Here is a 24,810-nt window from a genome sequence, read left to right as displayed (position 1 = left end):
TGATCCCAGCTTTCAATAGAGATATTACGAATTCTGTCTTCCTTTTCAGGATCGTGACATCATATTTCATGATATACTTCACTTTTCCGTGTCCTCCGCCTCTGGTGATTTTCTGTGCCTTCAGGCATTTGGGTGTTGCCGGATGGATACTTTAACCACGATCGCGTGAATCGCGCCAGCAGCATCCACATTATTTATTTACCTGCACTTTTTACAACGTACGATGTATGTGCTTCGCAGGTGCACACATTACTGAGATCGTCTTTCCGGCAGCACAATGCTTTACCTCATCGGCTCTGACAGGGTAAGCTTTCTTTGTTTCCCCAATCCCATTTTCATATTTTGCATTGACTATTTTTGATTGGTTCTTCTTCTTTTATTTTTGTATTCCCTCCAGCTCTATTGGCCGAGACCCTCTCTGGCCACAAACTGCTATGCCGCGATCTCCACCTCTTATTACGTCAGGTAAAGTTATTAAGTTTTTATTTATTATTTACATCATTACAATTTTTCCGTCATTTTAGCAGGTGGCCCCTTTCGGGGGCCAAAAGTACCACTTGCGTGCCGGGTGAGAGCCCGCATTCTTTTATAAGGGACTTCACCTTTGGGTCCGGCAACTATTGAAAACTACCATCCTTGCTGTATCCTGTATGGGGGAAACTATCCCGATTGCAAACAGGCGCAGCACGCCCAGATCGGGCCATTATTGAATAACTATTATTATTAATTATTATTATAATAATTTAATAATAATTATTCAATAAAAATCAAAAATAATAATTATACAATAAAAATCAAAAATAATCATTATGATAATAATTATTCAATAAAAATCAAGAATAACAATTATAATAATAGTTATTCAATAAAAATAAAAAATAACAATTATAATAATAGTTATTCAATACAAATCAAGAATAACAATTATAATAATAGTTATTCAATAAAAATCAAGAATAATAGTTATAATAATAGTTATTCAATAAAAATCAAAAATGTCAATTATAATAATAGTTATTCAATAAAAATCAATAAAACAATTATAATAATAGTTATTCAATAAAAATCAATAATAACAATTATAATAATGTTTATTCAATAAAAATCAAGAATAATAATTATAATAATAATTATACAATAAAAATCAAGAATAACAATTATAATAATAGTTATTCAATAAAAATCAATCAGGATAGTTTCCCCCATACAGGATACAGCAAGGATGGTAGTTTTCAATAGTTTTATTCATCATAACTTAGCCAAGTATAAATAAATGAACAAGCTGATTACATTTATATCTACTACCAAAATGTATCTGTACTATCTTGTATATCCTTAAACCTAACAACAACGAGATCTATCCAGAGCCTAGTAGTCCGCGTAGCCACTCCCTTGTTTTCCATAGCCAAAGTCCTTCAGATAGTTGTCGATGGGCAGGTCGGAAGATGACAGCGGTTAATAGGATCGGGCTCTTGCAAGGACTTCGTCTGACGTGGGGACATCGGATACGACTCGGCTGGTGGCAAAGCTTAGGGTACATAGGTACTCTGTGAAGGAAGATATATTTCAAAATTTATCCACACTTATATAATGATACACTTACGCGCCTTGAAGCTGAATCCTAGTGTTTGATTCGGCGTGAACCAACATTTCCGCCGTCAATCACTGGTCCCTGCTGCAACGGACGGGACACCACATTGTCGACTCAGCGACCCCGAGAAGACGAGGAGCTACGGCGGAATCACCTACTGAAGAGGTACCGACGGCGAGCGGACTGGAGAGACGGAGATAAAGGCCATGAGTGGCCGGACCCAAAGGTGAAGTCCCTTATAAAAGAATGCGGGCTCTCACCCGGCACGCAAGTGGTACTTTTGGCCCCCGAAAGGGGCCACCTGCTAAAATGACGGAAAAATTGTAATGATGTAAATAATAAATAAAAACTTATTCCAAGCAAAAATAGTCAATGGAAAATATGAAAATGGGATTGGGGAAACAAAGAAAGCTGCCGGAAAGACGATCTCAGTAATGTGTGCACCTGCGAAGCACATACATCGTACGTTGTAAAAAGTGCAGGTAAATAAATAATGTGGATGCTGCTGGCGCGATGCACGCGATCGTGGTTGAAGTATCCATCCGGCAACACCCAAATGCCTGAGGGCGGCCGGTTCATAAAGAAGGCTCGCTCACCAACTAATTTCAAATGAGAAAAATCACTAGAGCGGAAAAGTATATCATGACTGAAATATCCATTGACTTCCACTTTTCGAACCACTAAAAAATCTCTATCTTTCATAATTTTCATGAGTATTAAAATACCCATTAGCCCCTAATGGGCTAAGCTTCTTCAAACGTAGCTTCTCATCAATCTGTGATGTTGTCGTCTGTTTTCTTCGTCTTTCTTTCTTAAATTTAATCTTGGCTTCGGCGTTGAGTTTTAATACTCGTATAATTATTCTCATAGCAAATATAGAAACAAATTATAGAATAATTGATTATTTAATTACTTCAAGAATGGTTGAGCGGAAGGCTCTGGCTGCAGCACTTAATAAACAGCTGTTGAAGAGGAAAAAATCATATTGATGGAAGGATTCATTCTATTCTGCTGTGCGATTTGCTCTCGTGGACCTGCAAGTGTTGTATATTGAAATTGTCTTGTATATTGAAAGATTCTGGTATTTTCCACTCACTGACTGTGCTATCTTCAGAAGATAGTCAAAACTCGTCCTGCCCGTCTCCATAACCATGCCGTAGAAGATTTTCGTTTTGGATTGCACTAGAAGCTCGTGTGGAGTGCCAAACTCCACCAGATTGCCGGCATCCAATACCATAACCCTATCCGAATCAATGATGGTATTCAGGCGATGGGCTATGGTTAGGACAGTGCAGTCTCTGAACTTTCTCCGAATGGTGGACTGGATGAGGGCATCGGTTTGGGGATCTACATTCGCCGTGGCCTCGTCCATGACTAGGATGCGATTTTCCCGTAGAACAGCACGTGCCAGGCAGACCAACTGGCGCTGACCAACACTATAGTTGGCCCCACCCTCGGAGACGAGGCTCTGCAAGCCGGTGGGCAGCTCCGAGACTTCCTCCTTCAAATGAACCTCCTCTAGGGCCTGCCAGAGCTTGTCGTCCGTATACTGCTCGAATGGATCCAGATTGTAGCGAAGGGTGCCGGAAAAAAGCACCGGTTCCTGTGGAATAATCGAGATTCTGCTGCGTAAATCGTTGAGACCAATCCCAGCTGTATCCCTCCCATCAATCAGCATGCTGCCATCGGTGTAGGATAGTCGGAACAGTGCATTAATCAGCGTAGATTTCCCCGCACCCGTGCGTCCCACAATGCCGATTTTCTCGCGCGGCTGGATCACAAAACTCAGAGAGTTCAGTACCCGATCGGTTTTGGGATCGGGATTGTATCTCAGGCTCAGGTCATCGGCCACAATTTGTCCCTCTTTGGGCCAACTATCGGCTGGCTTTTTGTCAGCAGGAGACTCGAACTCTCCCTCCGCCTGTAGGTTTCTGTACTCCACAACCCGCTCCACGGACGTCATGGAGTTCTCCAGCTCTGCCGACTGCCGCATGCCCCACTGAACGGTGCCCGTCATGGACATGGCCTGCGTAATGGCCAATCCAATCTGTCCCGGATTGCCGAGTGGTGGATAGAAGTAGCTTGTAAGCGTCACGGAAATCACATAGGCCACACAGAAGAGATCCAGATAGTAGCCGAATGCCCGACTGGTGGACAGGAACGTATAGTAGCCAGAACTGTGCAGATCCTGGTAGTTGTCGTACTCCCCAATTAACAGTCTCTGGGCACCCAGGGCGCGTATGGTGGGCAGACCATTCAGGGTGGCACTGAAGTGCGAGTAAATGGGCGATCTGGCCACCGCTTCCAGTCGCTTCACATTCCGCGAAGTACTCAGGTAGAACCGGCGTAGGAAGTGGGAGGCCACGAACATGACGGACGTGTTCAACAGATACCAGGGATTGGTGATGCACAGCACACAGATTATTCCGGCTATGGTGAGGAAGATCTGTATGCAGTCCAGCATGACGGCGGGCAGCACCTCGTCCACCTGGCCCAGGTCCATAGCGAATCGGTTCAGTATGCGGCCCGACGGATTTGAGTGGAAGAAATATAGCGCCGTGCGGGATACGCCCTGAAACATAGTGTTGTGCAGCTGAGTGGACGAGTGCATGGCCATGCTGAAGAACAGAATCGTTCGAAGCAGGGCAAAGATCACGAGGGCCACATTTATGGCACTGAAGTAGTAAATGTCCACCGCAGAAGATTGATTGTTGTTCTTAACCCTGCGGGTATTATTATGGGATTAAATAATCCCATAGATTATTCCAGTTCAATAGCAGATCTCACTTACCAGTAGGACAGGAAGTAATCGCCACCAGAGGCCAGCAGCTGTGTGCCCAGGCAAAAGAACACGACCAGGACGAACATGATCCAGCCAGAGCCAGCGGCAAAGTACTTTCTGTAGATATCCATGCCAATACTGCCGCTGGAACGTGACTCCTGCACGGGGGTGACTACCACCTCCTCTTCTCCGGACTCTGCAGAGCTGACACTCGTCCTGCTCTGGCGGCTGCTTTGGCGGGAATAGACCTTGCCATCGCCAGCAGCTGCCCCATCCCCATCTCCATCGTGGTCTACATTCTCATGGCGAGTACTTTTGGCCAGCAGCTGGGCAAAGTCCTGACCACTCTTTAGCATCTTTTCATAGCTGCCGATGTCTGTGACCCTGCCCTTGTCCATAATCACAATGAGATCCGCCTGTTCCAGGAACTGCAGCTGATGGGTCACCAGTATGACCAATTGATGCTTGAGAAAGCCCCGCATGCACTCCTCGAACAGATGACGACCCACGTGCGTGTCCACGGCGCTGAGAGGATCGTCCAGCAGGTAGATATCCGCCCTGCGGTACACGGCTCTGGCCAGACTGATCCTCGCCCGTTGGCCGCCGGAGAGCGATGCGCCACGCTCACCCGCCATTGTCCGATCCCCCTGGAGCAGCTCAAAGTCACGTTCCAAGGCACACTTCTGGACCACACTGCGGTATCGATGCTTGTCCATGGGCAGGCCGAACAGGATATTGTCCCGCAGGGAGGCGTTGAAGAGCCAGGGCTCCTGCGAGGCATAGGACACTCTTCCCTGGAGCTTTAAGCGCCCAGACTCGGGTGGCAGCTCGCCGAGTATCGCCTGGATGAGGCTCGATTTCCCAGAGCCCACGGGCCCAATGACGGCCACCAATTGCGGGCGCTTCAGGCTCATGCTGATCCTGTCCAGGACCGGTTCACTTTGCTCTCGGCTCCAGCGTGCTGTCAAATCCTCAATTTCGACCAAAACATCGGTCGGCTTCTCTTTGGGATCACCATCGCCATCGCTCTGAAGGACAGCCGATTCGTCGCGCATAAGGAATGCCCGTATCCGGCGCAATGTGACCAACATTTCGGCAAACTGGGACATGCCGCTGGGGAAAAACTTGCTGACAGTGCGCCTCAGGATGTTGTAGAATGCCGTAACCACAAAGGCCTTCTCCGCCGTGAGCTCCCCGCCCATCAGGACGTAGCCCAAGAGGCTCACAAAGATGGCAATCCTGCCGAGAGTAATCTCAAAAGAGAGCAGAGTGCCCCGGATGTAGTTTACCTTGCGAATGGAGCTCATCTCGCTGCGCCGCAGGCGCTCGATCGCCTTGCCAAAGGGCCGCTCCCAGGTGTACATCTTGATCACCTGTATGCCGGATATGATCTCGTTCATCATTCGCACCCGCTGGTCCGTTCGCAGAGCGGTCTGCAGACGCAGCACGGAGGTCAGCCTGCTCAAGTAGGTCTGCACCGGCAGATAGAGCAGCAGTATGACAATGCCGTAGAGCGAGGCCAGGCCAATCTGCTGATACAGGAAATAGGAGGCAACCAGCAGCTCCAGCGGTCCCAGCCAGAGAAAGTGGAAGTGTATCAGGGCCCGATCGAAGCGCCCCAAATCGTTGGATATCAGATTGACCACCTGACCCGTTGTGGTATTTCCCATAGCAGTGCGACTCAGGCGCAGCGCCTTGCGATAGATGGCACAGCCCACGGCTACCCTCATCTTCATGGACAGGTGCTGTTCGGGACGGGACGGGTTCTAATCAATGAAATTGTACAGGTGTTTTGTGGACTCACCATCATACCCATCATATAAGGATGGAACAGGAGGACACTAACCAAGGTTGTAAATATCAGGCCAGCTCCATACAGCTGTGCGCTCAGTCCATCGCCGTTTCCATATGCCGTAAACTCTGATATCAAGGCGCCTAGCAACAAAGGTGCAGTGGCCCTGTAAGGAGATTCATTTTACAGAAGAAACTATAGATCGATCTCCACTTACCTGGTCCCCAGTTCCAGGACTCCAAGGATCAGGCCGGAGCTCAGCAGCTGCCAGCCGAATACACGAAGTATCACCTTGATGATGCTCGGCTGCTGGTTGTGCTTCCGACGACATGCTGCCACTTCGGCCTGCCATGTCTGGAAGAATCTGTCGCCCAAACTATCCGCTCGGTGTCCCTTGAGGGCCTGATACAGATCCGTAGGTTGAAGGGTCTTCTTGCGGCCCTTGAAGAGAATGGGCAGTGCAAAGCTGTCGTAAGAGTACGAGCATTAGGAAATGTATTATTTCATGTATATAGGAAATGTTTGGGGCTAAGATTTAATAGCTCTACACGATAAAGCTTGATAAACCAGACGTGACAGACTTATCAGCAAAAACACCCCAAAGATGCTCACATAATCTCTTAAGTTTACATGATAGCTGCTCGATGATGTGTCGTCTTTTATAAAACATACCAAAACATAAGCGAGGACAATAGTCCTGCCGATTCACGGGGATTTGGTGGGAGTTTATCGGCCTGCATGATCTATATAATTTATTTTTGGTAGTACCATACAATTATCACACAGGTCCTCTTATTTAAATTTTCGGATTTACGAGTAGTATTACTTGTCTGTACTCCGGATTCAGGTCTTACTTCTAGGATTAACTCAAAAATTTTCCTTTAATATTTGCAAAATAAAACTTCAGATAAAAGCGAGAAATGCGTCTGCAGTGCTTCGCTTTTCCACTTGTTATGGACCAGACCCAGACATCATTCAAGTGAGCGATAAAGTCCACGAAAAAATTCTCACCTTAATGACGTCGTTTATCTAAGAGATAATCTTCTTTACTTAAGCTGGCAGAAAAATACAATGTGTAATTTAAAAATAATGTTATCCGATTAACTTATACACTTCTATTGGATTAGTTAATTTTTTAAAGTATTAGAGTAATATTACTGAAATAAAAAAAAATTTTACATTTTTGGTACATTACATTGTTTAGGTTAGGTTAGGTTCAGGCGGTAGCCTGGGGGAGTGATGAAACCCTCCCAAGCTCACTTGGACCTGTAGAAGGTCCGTTGTGGTGCCGCATGGGCGTGTGCCCCTTCCCAGTGCCTAAAAACCGTGGAGAAACAGGCTGTTGCAAATTAAGGGCAGTCCCATCCGGAGGCTTGGATGAATCTGGACAAGGTCCCTGGTTTGATTTCGGACAGGTCCGAAATGTCTGTGAGGAAAGCGGCCCCGAGAATACGAAGACGACGATTTCCAAGGGACGGGCAGTGGCAGAAGAAGTGGGGGACCGATTCCTCCTCTTCCTCGTCGCGACAACTCCTGCAGAAGTCGTTATGAGGGATTGACAGTCTAGAGGCATGAGTGCCGATCTGCCAGTGTCCCGTAATGGCTCGAGTAACTGCAGAGCACTGTGCTCTGCTGAGCCTATACAGCTCGGCTGAGCGCTTCTTCGATCGATATGGCCATATCAATCTTGAGATTTTACAGGAAACGGTTTGCTGCCATCTCCTATTGGCATTTTGCTCGAACAATTCGTGCGTGAGGAGCCTGCACGTAGCCAGAGGCATCTCTACCTGCTTCCTCTCCATAAGGAGAAGAATTGTAGTACCCTGCCTTGCTAGCTCGTCGGCGGCGTCGTTCCCCTCGATGTCCCTGTGGCCTGGGACCCATATAAGGATAGACCTCTTCCTGATCTGCGATCTCGTGCAGAGACCTGCGGCAGTCATTTACAGTCGCTGAGTTCGACGATATTGAGCCTAGAGCTTTAATAGCTGCTTGGCTGTCCGAGAAAACGCACACTAAGTGCGTGTCTAGAAGTAGTTTGGAGACGATGGAAATGGCCTCCTTGATGGCTACAACCTCCGCTTGGAACACACTGCAGTGGTCCGGGAGCCTGAAGCAATGACTGATATTCAGCATCAGTGTAGAAGTGAACCGCATTTGCGGGTCCTGGTTCGCCCATCTCCCAGTCCTCCCTAAGTGGGATTGATACCTGGAAAGGCGTCGAGAGGTGATCACTAGGGACACAATAATCTGTCCTCTCTGGTAATTGCGGGTGTCTCGTCAGGATTCCCGAGTGCCCAACCGCGGACGCTTTCCACAGTCTGGCTTCTCTCATTCTGAGTGCGGAAAGTGTTGCCACTTTCTTTCCCATGATATCTATGCGGAGGAGGTCCAGCACAGTATCCAGGGCATTCCTTGGAGTAGTGCGTAGCCCGCCAGTTATGCATAGCTCTGCCATGCGTTGAACTCTGCTGAGTTTATTGAGGCATGTCCTTTTGTCTAAGGCTGGCCACCATACTACCGCTCCATAGAGCATGATCGGTCGTATGATGGTGGTGTAAAGCCACCGAACTATATAGGGGGTCATTCCCCATCTTAGTCCGATGGCTTTCCTGCAAGTATAGAGGGCTACTGTGGCCTTCTTTACTCTATCCTCTATGCTCAATTTCCAATCGAGCTTTCTATCGAGGATTAGACCAAGATACTTGGCGTTGTTGCTGAAGATTAGCGCTTCCCGGCAGCCACCCCCCTCTATCTCCCGCAGCAGTTCGTTCACTGCCACGTTCCATAGGAGGGGCGAGAGGACTCCGCCCTGCGGGGTGCCTCTACTGACAAATCTGGTGGACGTTGACGTCCCCAGTGATGCCTCAACTGTCCTGCATTGTAGCATCTGATCGATCAGGCTCACCGTCCGGGAGTCAACCCCCAGGTCCGTCAGTGCACCCGTGATGGCGGTCGGGAGGATGTTATTAAAGGCGCCTTCTATGTCGAGGAAGGCTACCAGGGTGTACTCCTTACAGTTGAGGGACGCTTCTATGATCGATGTGATCGTGTGTAGGGCCGTTTCGGTGGATCTTCCTTTCCGATAGGCATGCTGGGAGTCTGGGAATAGACTAGGCGGAATATTTACCGTGAGATGCATCCCCAAAAGCCGTTCCATCGTCTTCAGAAGGAAGGACGATAGACTTATGGGTCTGAAATCTTTGGGGGCAGTGTGCGAGGGCTTGCCTGCCTTGGGGATGAAGACGACTTTGGTATGAAGCCAGGTTTCCGGGATATATCCATGGGAGAAGATTCCCTCGTATATCCTTTTGAGCCAATTAGTGGCTTTTTGTCCAGCGTGAATCAGTTGGGCAGGGATGATGCCATCTGGTCCCGCAGACTTGTATAGTTTGAAGCTTTTTATTGCCCAGGAAATGTTCTCCTGGCTTAGCAGGTTCATGATAACACTTGAGGCAACGGAGGGAGCCGCGATGTAGTGTGGTCTGTTTTCATCGCAGCCGGGAAAGTGGGTGTTAAGGAGAAGATTTAGCGACTCATTGCTGGACGTTGTCCATGATTGGTCGGCGTTCTTCAGGTAGCCCAGAGTGGGTGTAGTCTTCGAGAGAACTTTGCGCAAGCGCGAGGCTTCCGAGTTATTCTCAATGTCGCTACAGAACTTACGCCATGAGGCGCGTTTGGCTTTCCTCAGTTCTTTATTGTAAACTGACAGACTGGCCTTGTAATCGGCCCAGTTCTGCTCAGCGTTTTCAGCCTTAGCTTTATTGAAGAGTCTTCGGGAGGCTTTCCGGAGTTCCCTCAGTTTCGGATTCCACCATTCAGGTTTCTTCCGGCCTCTGCTCTTGCTACAGGGGCAGGATTTATCGAGCGCCTCATTGCAGGCGTCGGTAAATAGTTTAACAAGATGAGTCGTGGCTTCCCTGGAGATCTCCTCCTCAGGTGGAGTCTCATGGAGAACACGACAGAGGTGGTCTGAGTACCAAGCCCAGTTTGTCCGCCTAAGGTTCCGAAATTGAACTGGTCTCGGTAGTGAAAAAGAGAAAACGGTTTCCACGTACCTGTGGTACGAGAAGGAGTGCTCTTCCAGGACCCTCCAGGATACGATGTTCCCGTGTAACTCATGAGAGGCAAGTGTGAGGTCCAGGACCTCCTTGCGGTTTTTAATAATGAAGGTGGGATCACTCCCCCTATTTAAAAGGACCATCTGAGTGGTCAGTAAATAGTTGAAAAGGTACTCACCCCTTTCGTTGGTGTCCCCACTGGCAGTGGTGTGCATTGGCGTCGCACCCTACGATTAGGCCGGTGTCCTTGGCCTCGCAGTCTGTGATTAGCGCCCTGAGCGCCTGTGGAGGGGGGTCTGGTTGGTCGTGACCCATGTACGTGGAGCAGATTCTCAGTGAGCACCCCTGGCCTTCGAGGCTCACTGCTGTTTGGTCTTCATTGCTTAAATTTGGGAGCAAAAATAAGTGCAAATCTCTTTTTGCAAGGATGCAGGTGCGAGTTTTACCTGCGGAGTCAGCTACGTATAGCTTATAGTCAGGAGTCCTCAGACCAGAGACCCTGTTTCCGAGGATCCAGGGCTCCTGAATGAGGACTATGTCGGCTCCACCCTTGGCTAGGTGGAGCAAGAGAGCAGCGCATGCTGCCTTACAATGGTGGAGGTTTATCTGCAGGAGTATCAGTGACATTCCTGAGGTTCACCTCCACCATTGTCCTGTCGTGGTCGCTCTCCGAAGAGTCCAACTCCTCCGCGACCCCTATGTGCTTGAGATCCCTAGTGAGATTGCCCACGTCTGACACGTAACCATCTAGGATGTCATCCGACACCACTGATGCCACGTCTGACACCGCAGGCTTGATCTCCATGGTAGGGATCTCCGGGGGCTCCAGGTCTGGCTCGACCGTCGGTTGCATGCCTTTGGAGTCGGACTTGTACGGTACTACGACTACCTTTTTGTAGCCGTAGTCCACAGCGCCCTCCGTGTCGTGGAGAAGTCTGACCGACTCCTCGTTCAGGACGAGGATGATTTGGCGCCTCTGCCCGTTGCTCTCCTCTACCTTGGCCACCTTCCAATCGGCTGTGGGAAGGTGGGGGTTGCAGACCTGCAGAATCCGGAGAATCTTATCCGGCTCTGCAGGCTTCGCCGAGACCCACGCTCTGGCCACCGGCTTGCTGGGGATGTCCTCCCACTTCACGACCTCCAGCTGGGCTCCTGGGAAGACCTCCTTGAGCGATGCTACCGCCTTCGCGTAGAGGGCCGCCGAGCGAGCATCTTGGCAGGCAATGGCTTTCACCCTGCCTTGGTGCCACCCGGCGTCCTCACACTTGGGCGGTGGTCCTCCATTCTCCTCCAACTCCTGGAGGAAACGGTCTTGGAGCTCGTTTTCCACGAGGTGCCACTTCTCCCTAGGGATCTGCCCGTCTTTAGAGCCCCTGTCTAGGACTCCAATCAGGGTTTTTCCGCTCGCCACCTCGGCAAACGAGCGGTTGCTCAGTGTCTTCGTCCTCTTGGCCTGTTGGACTTGTGTGGCGGTGTCCTCCGCCGAGCGTTGCCGCTTGCTTGGGGCCTTGGCTGTGGCCTTGCCAGCTTTGGCTGGCTGGTAGTCGGGCAGGACTGTCTTGGCCCATCGCCGCGATTCGATTCCCTGGGCAGACGCCAGGAACACCGGGTCGTCGTTGCCCAGGATGATGGCCGCACGTCTTTTGTCTTGGAACTTGGGCCTATCTTTCGAGGCAGAGGCGCCGCCTGCCGGGGTTGTCAAGGGGTTCCCGGTCCCAAGGGGTCCGCCAGCCGCGATATCGCTCTGCATGGTCGCCCCCCCGGTAACCGGGTCGCCCTTGGGGCCCCCCGACGTGGATTGGCCCGATTGGCTTTTCGGTCCTCTCCTCACAGCGCCTGCTGCCTCGAGACGGTGGACCGACTTAGTCTCCTTCCCCGTCTTTTTGGGCACTGGTTTCCCAGATGCGTTTGTAGAGGGATGGTCTTTTCCCTCCGGCACTTTATGAGGAGTGCCGTGCTCCATTGCGGTGTTTTTTGTTTTATTATTTAAATTTGGCATATTTGATCCCACGAGTAGGCGGGAAGGGGTTAGTCGCCCGGGGCATAGCCCGCGTGCCCCGGGAAGCCTTATTAAAACTGGAGGTCGGCAGGTATCCAGAGTCCGCATATAATCGACCGAGCACCCCCTCGGCCATGCATCCCTCGGCATATGACAGTGTCACCTTGGATTGGGGTTATTTCACTGAGAGTTTTCTTCTCTCCGCCCGACTACAATTAGCCAGCATCCTGGCTGAGACAGGACCTGTTTCCAGCCGCCCTCACGGGGAGAGTATAGTCGCACTTCCGCCGGTGTGTACAGTTACGGCGGGTGCCGGTTCGCTCGTGCCCACCTGTATCCTATGACGCGGAGCACAGTCGCCTTGGATCCAGGGCAAGCCATGAACCCGAGGAGCCTGTGCCCCGTTCCGAGTCTACAGTTGTGACGAGCCGACCCGACATCCGTTTATCCCCCTGTAGCACCCGACGGCTGACGGCCATTACATTGTTACATGTAAATGATTTTTACAAGTATTCTACAACTGTCCAGGTGCCGCCATCTGTTCTTATTTACATGAACTAGTCATCTTCTACTTGATTCTTACATGAACTATAAACAGGGCCATCTGTTGGCATTTACGTATCCACAGGATTTTTACATGAAATTTTACAAATTTTGCGCTAGCCAACACTGATATTCGCAGAAAAGTTTCGCGCTCAATTTTGAAATTCAAAACGTTGATTTTGTATATTTGTCGAGCACCAACAGATGGAATAACAAATGGATTGCATTTTAGTAACCATTTACATTTGCACACGCGTATGATCTGCAACAATGGCATCGTTTGCTCAGGCATATGCAAATACAAATTAACTAACAAATTTAACCACAAATGCACGTGCACAAACATACAGACAATTTCAGTTTGATGCAGCTGGTCACGACCCATTAATATATTACTATATTAATTGTAGAGTACGACGGGTATATTCCCTAGAATAACCATGACCCGTTTGTGTTTCTAACGAGGTTTTAGCGTAAATTCTCCAACTCTCAGCGCTGGTGGTGTTTTTAGTTTGTACAACTAATTGCAGAAATTCATGTTCTCTCAGAACCAGTCATCAGTCCAAGGCACTCGACAATTGCGCCCTTTTTTGTTAGTTTCTGTACGCGTATTTTATCATTTATTTACATAAAATAAGCGACCGCAAGGTTTAATTAACCGCAAAAATGGAATGCAAAACTGCAAAAAAAGAAGAAAATCCTATAGCGCGTTGGAAAGGAAACAGAGAAATGAAAATAAAATGTGATATGAGTTAATGCAAAAGGTAAACAAGAAGAAGGGCGAAGATAAAGGTAAAGAAGGGTCGTCGAAAATATGTGGAAATAGATACGAGTATGATATGCTGACAACGTGCATCGGCATTAACCGGAGTAATAAGGTAAATATGTGAACAGCTTCGAACATATCCACACACACACACAAACACTAACCCACACACACGAGAAATTTAATAGCGCAAGACTGGAGAACTACGACTATACGATACCCTCCAATATATGGTATTTATTTACACGAAACTGAGTTGAAATATTATATTTTTTTTTTTACATGATCATGGGGATAAGATTTAACGTTTTGCGATGATTTTTGGGTAGGATATCTACACAACGAAAGAAAATACTAAACGTGATGCGATAAATCATGGTCTTCGGCCCATTTTGAATGTAATGATTACTATTTTCGATTGATATGTTGATATGTTTATGGTTGCAGAATGGAAAGACGGAAATACCAAACACATTCAAAATATACCCCTCTATCCTCCGAAAGTACTGGGTACAAAGAAATACAGTCAAATAAACATACCTAGAGATAAGTATGACAACTTGTTAAAGTTACCAACCGTATCCGTACCGAAGCGAACCAATATCAATATCAATATGGGGCGCCCCGGCTAACCAGACCCGGACATTGACCGTTCCCTGAGTCAGTGGATGGTCTTCCTGGGCACTATCTACTTCTGCACTCCTCGCGTTATACGAGTATGCCCTTTGGGAGGGGATTATGATTTTAAGTATTTGTTTGCCACACAGGGAAGGCAGCAGCCATAAGGTAATTATATATGTACATATATAGTAATAATTAACAGGTTTCCTACTGAAGTTTCCTCCCAGAAGTATCCTTCAAATGCCATGAGATTGAAAATATCTGATACTAATTCAATAAAACTGATCGAAATCGGATGAACTTTTGATCTGCAAGGGTATCTGAGTTATTGGGACTCGATGCCAGCCTTTCTCTCGTGTTTCCTCTTACTGTTTTTTATCAGCTGACAACAACGCTGCGTGAGTGCGGCTGTCACTTAGGGCAAACATATGTTTCGTTACAAATTGACGACCGACCGCAGCAGCAGGGGCACCGAGGAGCCAGGGGCACAGGCACAGCGGAAGGGACGACAGCTTCTCTTATCAGTGGCTGCTGCTGATAGGCGGCGGAGGAGGAGGAGGAGCTGAACAACAAAAGACAACAAACGAAAATTAACGAAAACTAAATTTAAACACGTCTTTCTGCGGTCCACGTCCGCCCGTTAACCGTTGGAGAGACGGGTTTCATTAGCTGCCACTGCAACTGCAGCTGCACGAAGTCGCTGGCTACTGCCATCTCTGTCTACGGCTGCGGTCAACAGTGCGTGCCAATGGGAGCGAAAGGGAGAGACACAAACAGACATAAAGAGAGATAGGGGTATGGGATGCTCTTGCAAAAGGGCTAACGCCACGCCGCGTGGTGGCATGTCCAAAGACCCCATTAAGGGGTGAAGGGTTGTGCCCTTGCCAACCGCTGACTTTTCGCACAGCGGGCGATTTCTACTACTCGTAAATAAGGTTTATTGCCACGCAGGACCCCATGGAGGTTTTGTCAGTGCGTAATCCAAGTCGGACAAAGGTGGGGTTGGTTCTAAGCAGAACACAGAATGTTTGACATAATTCGATTACTGTTTTAGTAGGAAATGCAGCGTGGTAATTGAAAATTGATTGAATCTCGTATTGCTTTGCATTCTACTAGAATCACATGCCACTCATCCTCGGATTTGTCGTGATGAGAGTACGAATATCATCCCAAAAATCAAACTGCATCGACTCGACCAACTTTTTTCATCTTTGGAGTTATCTCCGATACCTAATTATACCAAACCCACGTAAATACTAAACATAATCCTTTCCAAATACCGATTTCTGATTAGTTAATGTATCGATTATATAGCTATATTAACAATATTATGGGAAAACGCCTTTCCCCCATGCATATATTGAGTATTTCAAAGTTGTTCTCGTTAACGGACATGTTGAATGTCCAACATGGGAGGGAAAAACAGACGAGTGCCCTACCGTGTCCAACGATGTCCTTTTCTTTCCTTTCCATTCCATTCCCATCGATTCGTTTCGATTTGCTGCGGTGTGAACGGGCAAAGGCAAACAGGCAAATAAACAAACAATCGGGAGTGCGGCGGACAATGGGACCGGGCCAGGACCAGGTCCAGTCCTCACGGCAGAGCTTTTCCAAAGGTGCGTATGCATATACACATACATACACATAGACTCGTGCCATACATGTATGTGGGTTTAAGGGTGGTGTGTGCGAGTGTGTGTACTACATATCTGGGGGGTTACTTGCTTACTTGCTTATACAAGCTGTGGTTTGTTTTTATTGTGCCTGGCTCTGGCCCGACCTCGCTGATGATGGCCAACACTCACACTCTAGAGGGAATGCGGTGGCCCCGGCACAGCAGGAAACAATTAGCTCTAAATAAAATTTCAAAATAAGCAACTGTTTGCGCTTAAATCCAAATAGCAAGCTCCACCATTTGATCCGGGCACGCGAGGTCTTTCAGAACCAGAACCCGAACCAGAACCACAAATAGGTTGGGGCGTTGGCGGGTTGGCGATGGGGATGGACATGGACTCATATAGTAGATAGCATGATATCACTTAATTACGGTATTTAAATGAGCAACAAATGATATGCTTTTAACATATCGAAAGCCCCCAAAATGTAGCTACATTTTTCGAAACATTTGTACGAAATTTATTATTATTATATTTTCAATGCACATCTATTTATACCGGGTAATCGGTTGCTAACAGGAGTGTATTTGTGTATTTGAGTATTTGTTGGGTTATAGGAAACAGGCAGAAATGTTTCCACCTCTATAAATATGTTTTGCTTGTAGTCTTAGCCAGTTTTGGCCTGCCTTTCGAAGAGTTGTATCGGTATTTATCTTCAATAAAATACCTGGGGTATTATTGGTATTCCATAGCCGAAATATCCTCCACTCTTGTTCCAAAAAACGTGCGCTGAACTCTATGCAACAAAACACTTTGTATGCTGCAATCATCTTTTAGCGAACTTCATTGCCATGGCATCGATGGAGCTTCTGATGCGTGTGTTTGTGTGTGTTTGCAGTGCCGTGTGTTTGAAATGTAATTGAAATTTAGTTGGCAAAACTAATTGGAATTGCTGCATTATGCAAAAGGCGATAAAGCCCCACAGTAAACCCTCCGATTGGGTGGCACAAAATAACGCTAAAAGACCAGAAACGGAATGCAAAATTCCATGATAAATGTTTCTATAAAAATATATCTGAAAAATAACATTCCCAATACAGGGAATTGGGGTAATGACCCAACAATCCTTGAAAATTGTAAATCTGGACTAGTACACAAATCGAGCCAGCAGCAGTAGCGCCATATTTATAATTCCAAATAAAACCTAAAAAATATGTGGAAAATTCCTTTCTTTTCATAAAAGCAGTATGATACATATTTAAATAAACAAAAACAATACAATAGAGATGTACAGCATATGTACATACATATGTTATACGAAATTCCACGAAAAATATAGTAACAAGTATTTTGTTAAATCAATAAAATATTTTACGTCTATTAAAAATGTGCGGACTTTTGTAATATTATAAATAAGTTCCACATATTATTGCCAGGTATAAAGGTAAGAAGAAGCGGTATTTGATCCATAAATTGTACAATATAATATTTCTTCGAATTTCTAATTTCGAACAAATTTCAATTGTACAATATAATATTTCTTCTAATTGCATGCAAATTTCAAACACTTTTCGATTATCCCTGTTTTCATTGGGGGCCCAAAGACACGTAAAAAATTGTTTGAAATTGCTGCCACAGAAATGGCCTAATTAAAATAATTTGTGTTCTCGTTCGACTAAGCCGAAAACTGAACGACGTAAATAATTTAATTAACCAAAATGACATGCAAAATGCCTTGGACAATAGCAACAAACGACAGCCATTACAGGGGTCACACCGGGCGGGGGGGGGGGCTATGATTGCACCATACAAAATGCAACAAAATGCCCTACGACTGTTGACCCAATTAGGAAACTGTTTGGCCGTCGACTTTAGTTTAGTTTTCGGGGAATATCGAATATCGAATTATGCCTGCAATAAAGGATTCCCAGGTTGTGGAGGTCATTCGGTCCCATATCCCCTTCACGGGTTTAATCGGATTTTAAGCAGAGCATTAATTAATGTGCTGCCTTTCTGCCTTCCCGCCTGGGATACAGAATGTTTGAACTTTATTTTCCATATTTATTTAGTTATTCAGGGAAACTTTGTGTCAAGTGGAACAAAAGCCAAAAGTTTAACCAAACTGTGCACAAAAATAGAATCCGAAAACAAACAAAAAATGTGCACCTACATAATAATAAAAGTTTCATTTGGCGCTCAATTTAAGCCGCTTTCGGGTTCAACTCCCCCACAGAGACACAGAGTCCGAAAGTTTAGCTGATTTACTCTTTGTTTGTATTTTTGTATACTGTTGGTGGCTGGGCTTACAACTTAAAATACCCTTTTCAGAAGCTTTATCCGTATTGTATGTATAATGGGAAGAGCCATCTAATATATATCACTGATTTGTTTAATCCTTTAGCCCTCACAGATCGGCAAAAAAGGTTTATTTTCATGAACAGAACTGCAAATATTTCAATTGAAGTGCAATTAACTGCTGCAGAAATGTCTGCCCCTTTCCCATTGCCATTTGGTTATCGATTTCCTTTCGCTTTTCGTGCATGCAGTTATCAACAGTATTGAAAATCCTTCCTTTCATTTCCTTCCATTTGCATTTATTCGAACACCATCGCCATAACAATCTGCATGGTAATCTTAATTGCAGCTCATTCACCATATCGACCATGGCCGTTCATCCGCTCCGTCCTGATCAAAAAAAGAGTGTTCTGTTCCAACAATTTTCTCCCAATTGACTGTTCATAGTTTTCCTTTTTTCGTTGCGGATTATCTTGCTTGTTTTTTATATTGTTGCCTTTCGTTTCGGGTCGGGTATGTAGAGCAAACGTACTATAGTTTATAACAATTTTCGTGAAAATGGAATGCCCACAGCCCGCGGCTAAAGGCGTATACCATACACGTGTACGCGCACTCCCATTCACCACAAAGGTGTGTGCACACATCCACTGAGGGAAAAATGTCCGACAAATCTGGTATTACAATACTGGAAGAGCAAGAATACATTATCTAGATGGTGTTCTTAGCCAGTCAAACTCACTTGTCTGTTTATTTATTCAAGGGCTTTGCTCTACATATTTTGAATGCATCTTTCTCTCAGTGCATACGTTCCAGTGTGCCCATGTATGCATGAATTTATACAAACACGCAAATTATGCAAACGGCTACCGCAAATAACATAAATTTCACAAACTTGGCGGCCCGCAAAACGCACCTGAATGGACTGGGGGCTGGGGTCTGGGGCTCGGCTAACGGGATATGATGAGGATGGGGATGAGGTCGACTCGGATTCCGGGTCCAGGTCCTGATCGGATGAGGATAGCGCCGCATAGAAATTTTAACGGGCCGTGAAAATGTCCCTATGTGTGTACGCTGTCGTTGTCGTTGTCCTGCATTCATCGTTCGTTTTGTGTGCGTGTAAATGCAGCCGACAAACAACTTTATAGAGGGAGACCGAGATAAAGTGAGGGTGATAAAGACATAGAGGGAGGTGGACGTGGAGAGAATGGAGTTGACAACGCTTTTGATTTCATTTAAAAGCACGCATCTTCCTCTGCTCCGACGGCTTTCAGCATTCATAATAAAAGCAGATTACGAGCGTTGACAACACTGTCAATACACAGTCGGTCGGGCAGGGGGCCGGGGCCAGGAGCCAGAGGCCATGGTTGTCAACGGCAGCGGCCAATTGCCGTAAATTTGCATTGGCCATCATCAACGCAAACGAAGAAGTAAGCTGCACTTCTGCCTAGCCGAATAATGGGGCACCCTTTTGGGGGATAGCCACCACTAGTGTGGTCAATTTCTAGTCACAAAAATCTGCAAAAAGCTGGCAGTTTGCTTCCCTGATTTTGGCTGTAATCATTCCAGATACGGATCCTTAAAGGGTATATTCATAGATAATATCTGCAGATGTTTGAGACCCATCATTCTTCGAATCCATTGGATAGACGAAAGAATAGACGAACTCCTTTTCCCAGCTACCACAAATTTATAATGATCTTATGATCTGTTAAGATCTAGCCCTGCTTAAGAAGCGTACCCCATGAAAAATCCAACCTACCCTTTTCCAAAAGTTAATTTAAGCACACACACAAAAAAAATAAACAGCGACGCTTAAGACTAAAGATCAACAAAACGCTTAAAGTTATGGCAAGTTCTCATTGAATCCCGCAGGCTTCCCGTTCCGTTCGTGTTCCCACACACACATCGTCTCTCTCTCTCTCTCTGCTACAGTTGCAATCCTTCCGACAGTTTGTTGCCCTGCGTCTCATAAGTTTCTGACATTAATGCGCTTAATTAAAGCAGCGCCTGAACTGAGACACACGCACGCAGCCACACATACCTATATACATACATATGTATGTAAATATGGGTGTACACAGCACATAAAAACACACAGATACAAAAGTAATTTGCATTGTCAGGCAGGACAGGCAGGAAAAATGGCAAGCGCTGATGTAAGCTTATGTACCCTCTACCGGAAGGGGGGTGGTAAAGAAGAAAGGATGTCGACACATACCTATAACCATATTCATAGAAATTGTGTTCTAATGAACATTGAATGAATTTCAAAGGGGTGCCATTTTACCAAGACCCAATCAGAAACCAATTTAATGGAATCCGAATATCTTCGAATAAAAGCACATCATTAATCAATTCCCCCACTGATCCACTTTCATCCAGGGTATGTCAAATGTCGACTTTTCTAGCTCTCGTCTGCCACTCCTCTCTCTGACTTGTTTGCGTGTGTGTGTTTCTTTTTCTTTGCTGTCGCAAGAGCGGGATTAAATCAAATCAAATTGAACCGACGACAACGAAACGGCAAATTCGACCGAAACAAAAAGAGACAGAGAAAGACAAAGGGAGAGAGAGACATGGTAGAGAGAGCAGAAAAACTGATGGAGATTTTGCATTCCCATTCAAACAATGCAATAAAAATTGGGTCAAAGATCAAGTGGAGCTCAGCGGCTGCAGCAGTGGCAGCAGCATCAGCAGAACAGCAACAAGCAAGGAAGCGACCAAGAAAAAGATGCCAAATAGAGTTGCGACGAAGACGCGACGCAGCGGCGCGTGGCATGAACATGAATGCAGTAGCTGAGAGGGGGTGCGCCCAGAACGGGGCACCGGAGCAGAGGTCGCCTTTCTACCAAGCGTGATGGATGTGCACTCACACACACACACACACACACACACACGTCCAGAAAAAGGAACGCAGAGAAGTGCAAGAGTGCAAGAGAGTGGGTACAAGAAAAAGATTAAGAAATATGCGCGTGTATACCCTTTATGAGAGTATATCCGACGTTGCAGAGGGTCAAAAACCAAAAACGGAGGCGATACAGCTAAACATACGCCAAGATCTGCAAATATCGGAACACTAATCTTGTAAATATCTGCTCTAGGAATGATTGGTTGGAATATTAGTCCCCAAGGGTATTACATCTTCGTTCCCCGATTCTGGGTTTCTTTTTCTTGTATCGTCTTCCTTTTTGGCGCTCTATTGTAGTTGTAGTTGTTGCCGCTGGCGCTGCCGCGGGGCCATGTGCATGGGCATGAGCATGCATATGCAAGCAGCAGAGGGTAGGGAGCCGAGAGCCGCTGAGTAGTGGGTGGGAGAGGGGCGGCTGTCAGCGCCACAGCTGTGACTAAGCGGCGCATAACTACCAACCGGATTGATGGAGAGGGCAGGGACGGAGTAGAGGATGCCTGGCGCTGCCATGACTGCTGTTTGTTCCACTCTTTCCACACTCGCGCTTCTTCCCACTAGCACAGCACTCAGTCGCCTCCCCCCCTCCTTCCTCGAGCATTGCTTTCGTTACGCTTTGCCTTCGTTCCTTTTGTTGCTCCGCTGCACTGCACTGCCCTGGTCTTGCCTATGCATTTTTTCGCTCTTTTTTTTGGCATGCTCTCGTACTCGTAGGCGTTGATGATACCCAAACGAACCGACAGAACGTCGCACAGTGGGTGCGGTGGGCATGCTGTGTGCTGTGTGATGTGTGTGGGGGTGAAAAAGTCTTCATGCCATAAAAAATTGATGATTGATTGATTGATGGACACTGTAAGTGCATTGAGTGACTGATCTCAGACACTGAAGAGGTAGTTTTAGGTAGGGAGAGTAGATAAATGACACTAAAAAGAAATAATTAATTTGTTAGAGACTTCCTTTTTTAGTTTTTACGATAATCCATCACAATTTCAGCTCTGAAGTAGATCATTCTCATAAAAGTGTCTTTGGATGGTTTGGATACAGGCGACGGGTTTTTGCTCCTTCAATTCCACTGTGCACACTCTGACGCCTGAAGCGGAATTTGGCAAACTGGAAAACTGCATGAAAATATGCAAAAACCGTCCAAATGATTGCGGCTCAGCCGCACTGCATTCCCTCAGTCTACCTCGTCTCATGAGCGCGCTTTTCCACAGTCCCGTCCCGTTCCGTCCCCCATTTCCATTTCCATTTCTCTCATTCTCATTCTCAGGCTGTGCTTCGGTTGTAGGTCGCGACGGCGGCTGCTCTTAGTCCCGAGACCTGGAGACCCGAATCTCGGTGACGGTGGCATGCATGAAACGAAAATGAAATTAAGTCAAGACGGGCACATTAATCGAGCCAACCCCCGCCTCCTCCCCACCCATATGCACCCAGCAGTGCTCACAGACGGAGACCCTCTTCACACACACCCACAGCCACACCGCTGCACTTATGAGCAGGAAGAGCGGCTTTCTACGGGATTTATTTTCATTTTCCTATTGTTTTTGTTGGTTTTCTTGTTGTTGCTGATTTTCACTTCTTTACAACAATTAAGAGCGTACATAAGTCAAAACCACAAAAGAAATGGAGCAACAAAAGTGAAAAAAACAAGCAAAAGATATAGTATGCATGGCTGCGGATACCCTATCATCATTCCCATGATAGTTGCAAATGTATTAAACTTAAATACACTTGGCAGAAGGAGTGGTAGATATAGAGATCCAATCTGTGTGGCTGCGACTTCTAGTTTCAATGGAAAAAGGAACTGCAATGCAAACAACTGATCAGAACCATAGTACGCTCTGCAAGGGCATCAAAAGTAAATTGTTAGGAACCAAAGCATTGCAAAGAGAAGTCGGCGAGCAGAGAGCGGAGAAGTGCAGCTTGAAAAAAATCCATTTCCTGCAAAAACAACTGACGGCGACAGGCAGACCCTGCACCCGGCACCCTGCACCCAGCACCGCTCCCTTTAAAGCAATCGCCTTTGACCCCCCTCCTTACCCACACAATGCTGGGACGCCACTTCAATGTACTTTCGCCGTTAGTCTCTATTGCTCTCGCTCTCACTCTCACTCTAACAACCGACATTTGCAATCAGAGAGGAGAAGGAGGAGGAGAAGGAAAGCGCTCGTTGAGCATCGACCGCACAAATAATTGGAACTTAGTCGAGTGGATGCACGGTGGAACGGGGGAAGGGGGCAGCGGATGGAGAGGTGTGGGTACTGAGAGCCCAATGGGAGAGAGTGCGGGTAACCAGCAACTGCCAGACACAATGAGCCAGCCACCGCCTCTCTTCAAGAGTGCATTATCCGTTGTTCTCGACATCTTTTGCGGTGAATGCCGTCTTCAGCTCCGGCCTCTTTCCCGCTCTTCCTCCCGCCATCCTCCGACATCCCACTCCCCCTACCGCACTGTGGGAAACCATTGAAACCCAAAATACGCACACTCAATCATCGTTTTTGTCTCTTTTAATGGTGATTCTTTTGCCTCTCCCTCTAACGGTCCACTGCTCTCCTATGCTGCACCTTCGCTCTCCATCTGTCTGCAGCTTTGCTACCCTACTTAGTAAAGGGTATTATAATTGTTTCGAAATGCTTGCAACGCAACACTTGAATCGTAAGTCAATGTGTTGTTCAGAAAATATCGTAGAAAATGTGCCACAAATCTGGTTTTGTTGCTTCCGCAGTATAAAAGTTGAGGCCGATTTAATCGGGTCACAATACGATATAGCGGACATAAACAAACATGTATTTTTGGAAATATCAAATAAAAATTTGGAAAATGTAGTTTATATGTTGACACTGGAGCCCTGCATGAAATCCGCGGTATTCATATAATCACGGCTATACTCATTCCACTTGAATGCTGTTCATTGCCTGTTCAAGCACGGCAAGGACTCACAATCTCATCTGATCTCTAAGCCATATAGCTAGCTTTAGGGTATCAAAAGTTGCTCGACTGTCTCTGATTTGCTTCTTATTCACCCACTCTTGCTCTCGTTCCGTTCTACATAGCTATCCATTGCTGTCCCCTTGCTCGCCCCATCTGTCTGCTGGTTTGCTTCCCATTCTCCTTCGGCTGCCTCTTCTCTTCTTTTTTGGTGGTGGAGTGGAGCTGTTGCTGCCGCATAATTATTGCCATTAGAGCGCGTCTCAATTGAGCTGCTGCCGGGCGGAGTTTTCTTCTGCCGCATGCCGCATGCCGCATGCCGCTCAGGCCGCTTGCCCCGAGGTTTCTTTCGTTTCAAACGACGCGTGTCATTGTGGCTTTGGCCTCCAGTGGGTCAGATGGGGCAACGAGAGATGGGGCATGGACAGTGGCACTGCCAGGCAGACCTTGCGCCATTCGCATTTCAAATGGAAGTGGCCTAGGCCAGTGAAAGTTCTTGACAATGTGCATCATTAATATTGTCTGGCGTTCGTGATGTTGCCACTGCCTCTGCCACAGCTAAAGCTTCTTCTGTTGTTGCCACTGCCACTGCCGCTGCCAGTAGCCCAAATGCAAGCCTGAATTCGATATTCGGGGCGTCAGCGCTCTGGCATTGTATTGCGGCTTTTGTGTTAAGACCAGGTTCAGGTTCGTTCTCTCCTCCAGGTTGTACATTGGCCTCGGGTGAAATCTAGCCACAGAATGCGGGGGAGGGAGGCCCATTATGTCAATATATGGCTGGTGAGGAGGTGAGAAGGAAGGAGGAAGAGACCTGGCCCCGCTTTTTGGAAGTTTGAGTGAAACCAAATTTGGTATTCCATGGGAATCAATATCATGTGCATCCATGGAATGCTCGCAAGATATTGGTCTGCACTCGC

The 24,810-nt window shown here is 46.8% G+C and overlaps 1 protein-coding gene across 2 annotated transcripts; it reads right to left on the bottom strand.

The window, feature by feature from the left end:
• Positions 1-1,223: 1,223 nt before the first annotated feature.
• LOC108163835 (probable multidrug resistance-associated protein lethal(2)03659) lies at positions 1,224-10,711 on the bottom strand. 2 transcript variants are annotated; one of them, XM_033393356.1, is made up of 9 exons: positions 10,670-10,711; positions 10,402-10,605; positions 6,383-6,631; positions 6,178-6,331; positions 4,383-6,118; positions 2,688-4,314; positions 2,505-2,625; positions 1,604-1,895; positions 1,224-1,547 (listed from the first exon to the last, which is right to left on the bottom strand). In XM_033393356.1, exons 2-7 carry the CDS (start codon positions 10,536-10,538, stop codon positions 2,590-2,592), a joined length of 3,939 nt encoding a protein of 1,312 aa, XP_033249247.1. In that variant the 5' UTR covers positions 10,539-10,605; positions 10,670-10,711; the 3' UTR covers positions 1,224-1,547; positions 1,604-1,895; positions 2,505-2,589. The 2 variants fall into 2 exon arrangements, with proteins under 2 accessions (XP_033249247.1, XP_017154836.2); XM_017299347.2 differs by lacking the exons at positions 10,402-10,605; positions 10,670-10,711 and adding an exon at positions 6,838-7,188.
• Between the last annotated feature and the right edge of the window lie 14,099 nt (positions 10,712-24,810).

This window comes from Drosophila miranda, chromosome 4 (genome assembly GCF_003369915.1).
Source record: "Drosophila miranda strain MSH22 chromosome 4, D.miranda_PacBio2.1, whole genome shotgun sequence".
Taxonomy (NCBI): Eukaryota; Metazoa; Arthropoda; class Insecta; order Diptera; family Drosophilidae; genus Drosophila; species Drosophila miranda.
This window is presented reverse-complemented; position numbering and strand designations above follow the sequence as displayed.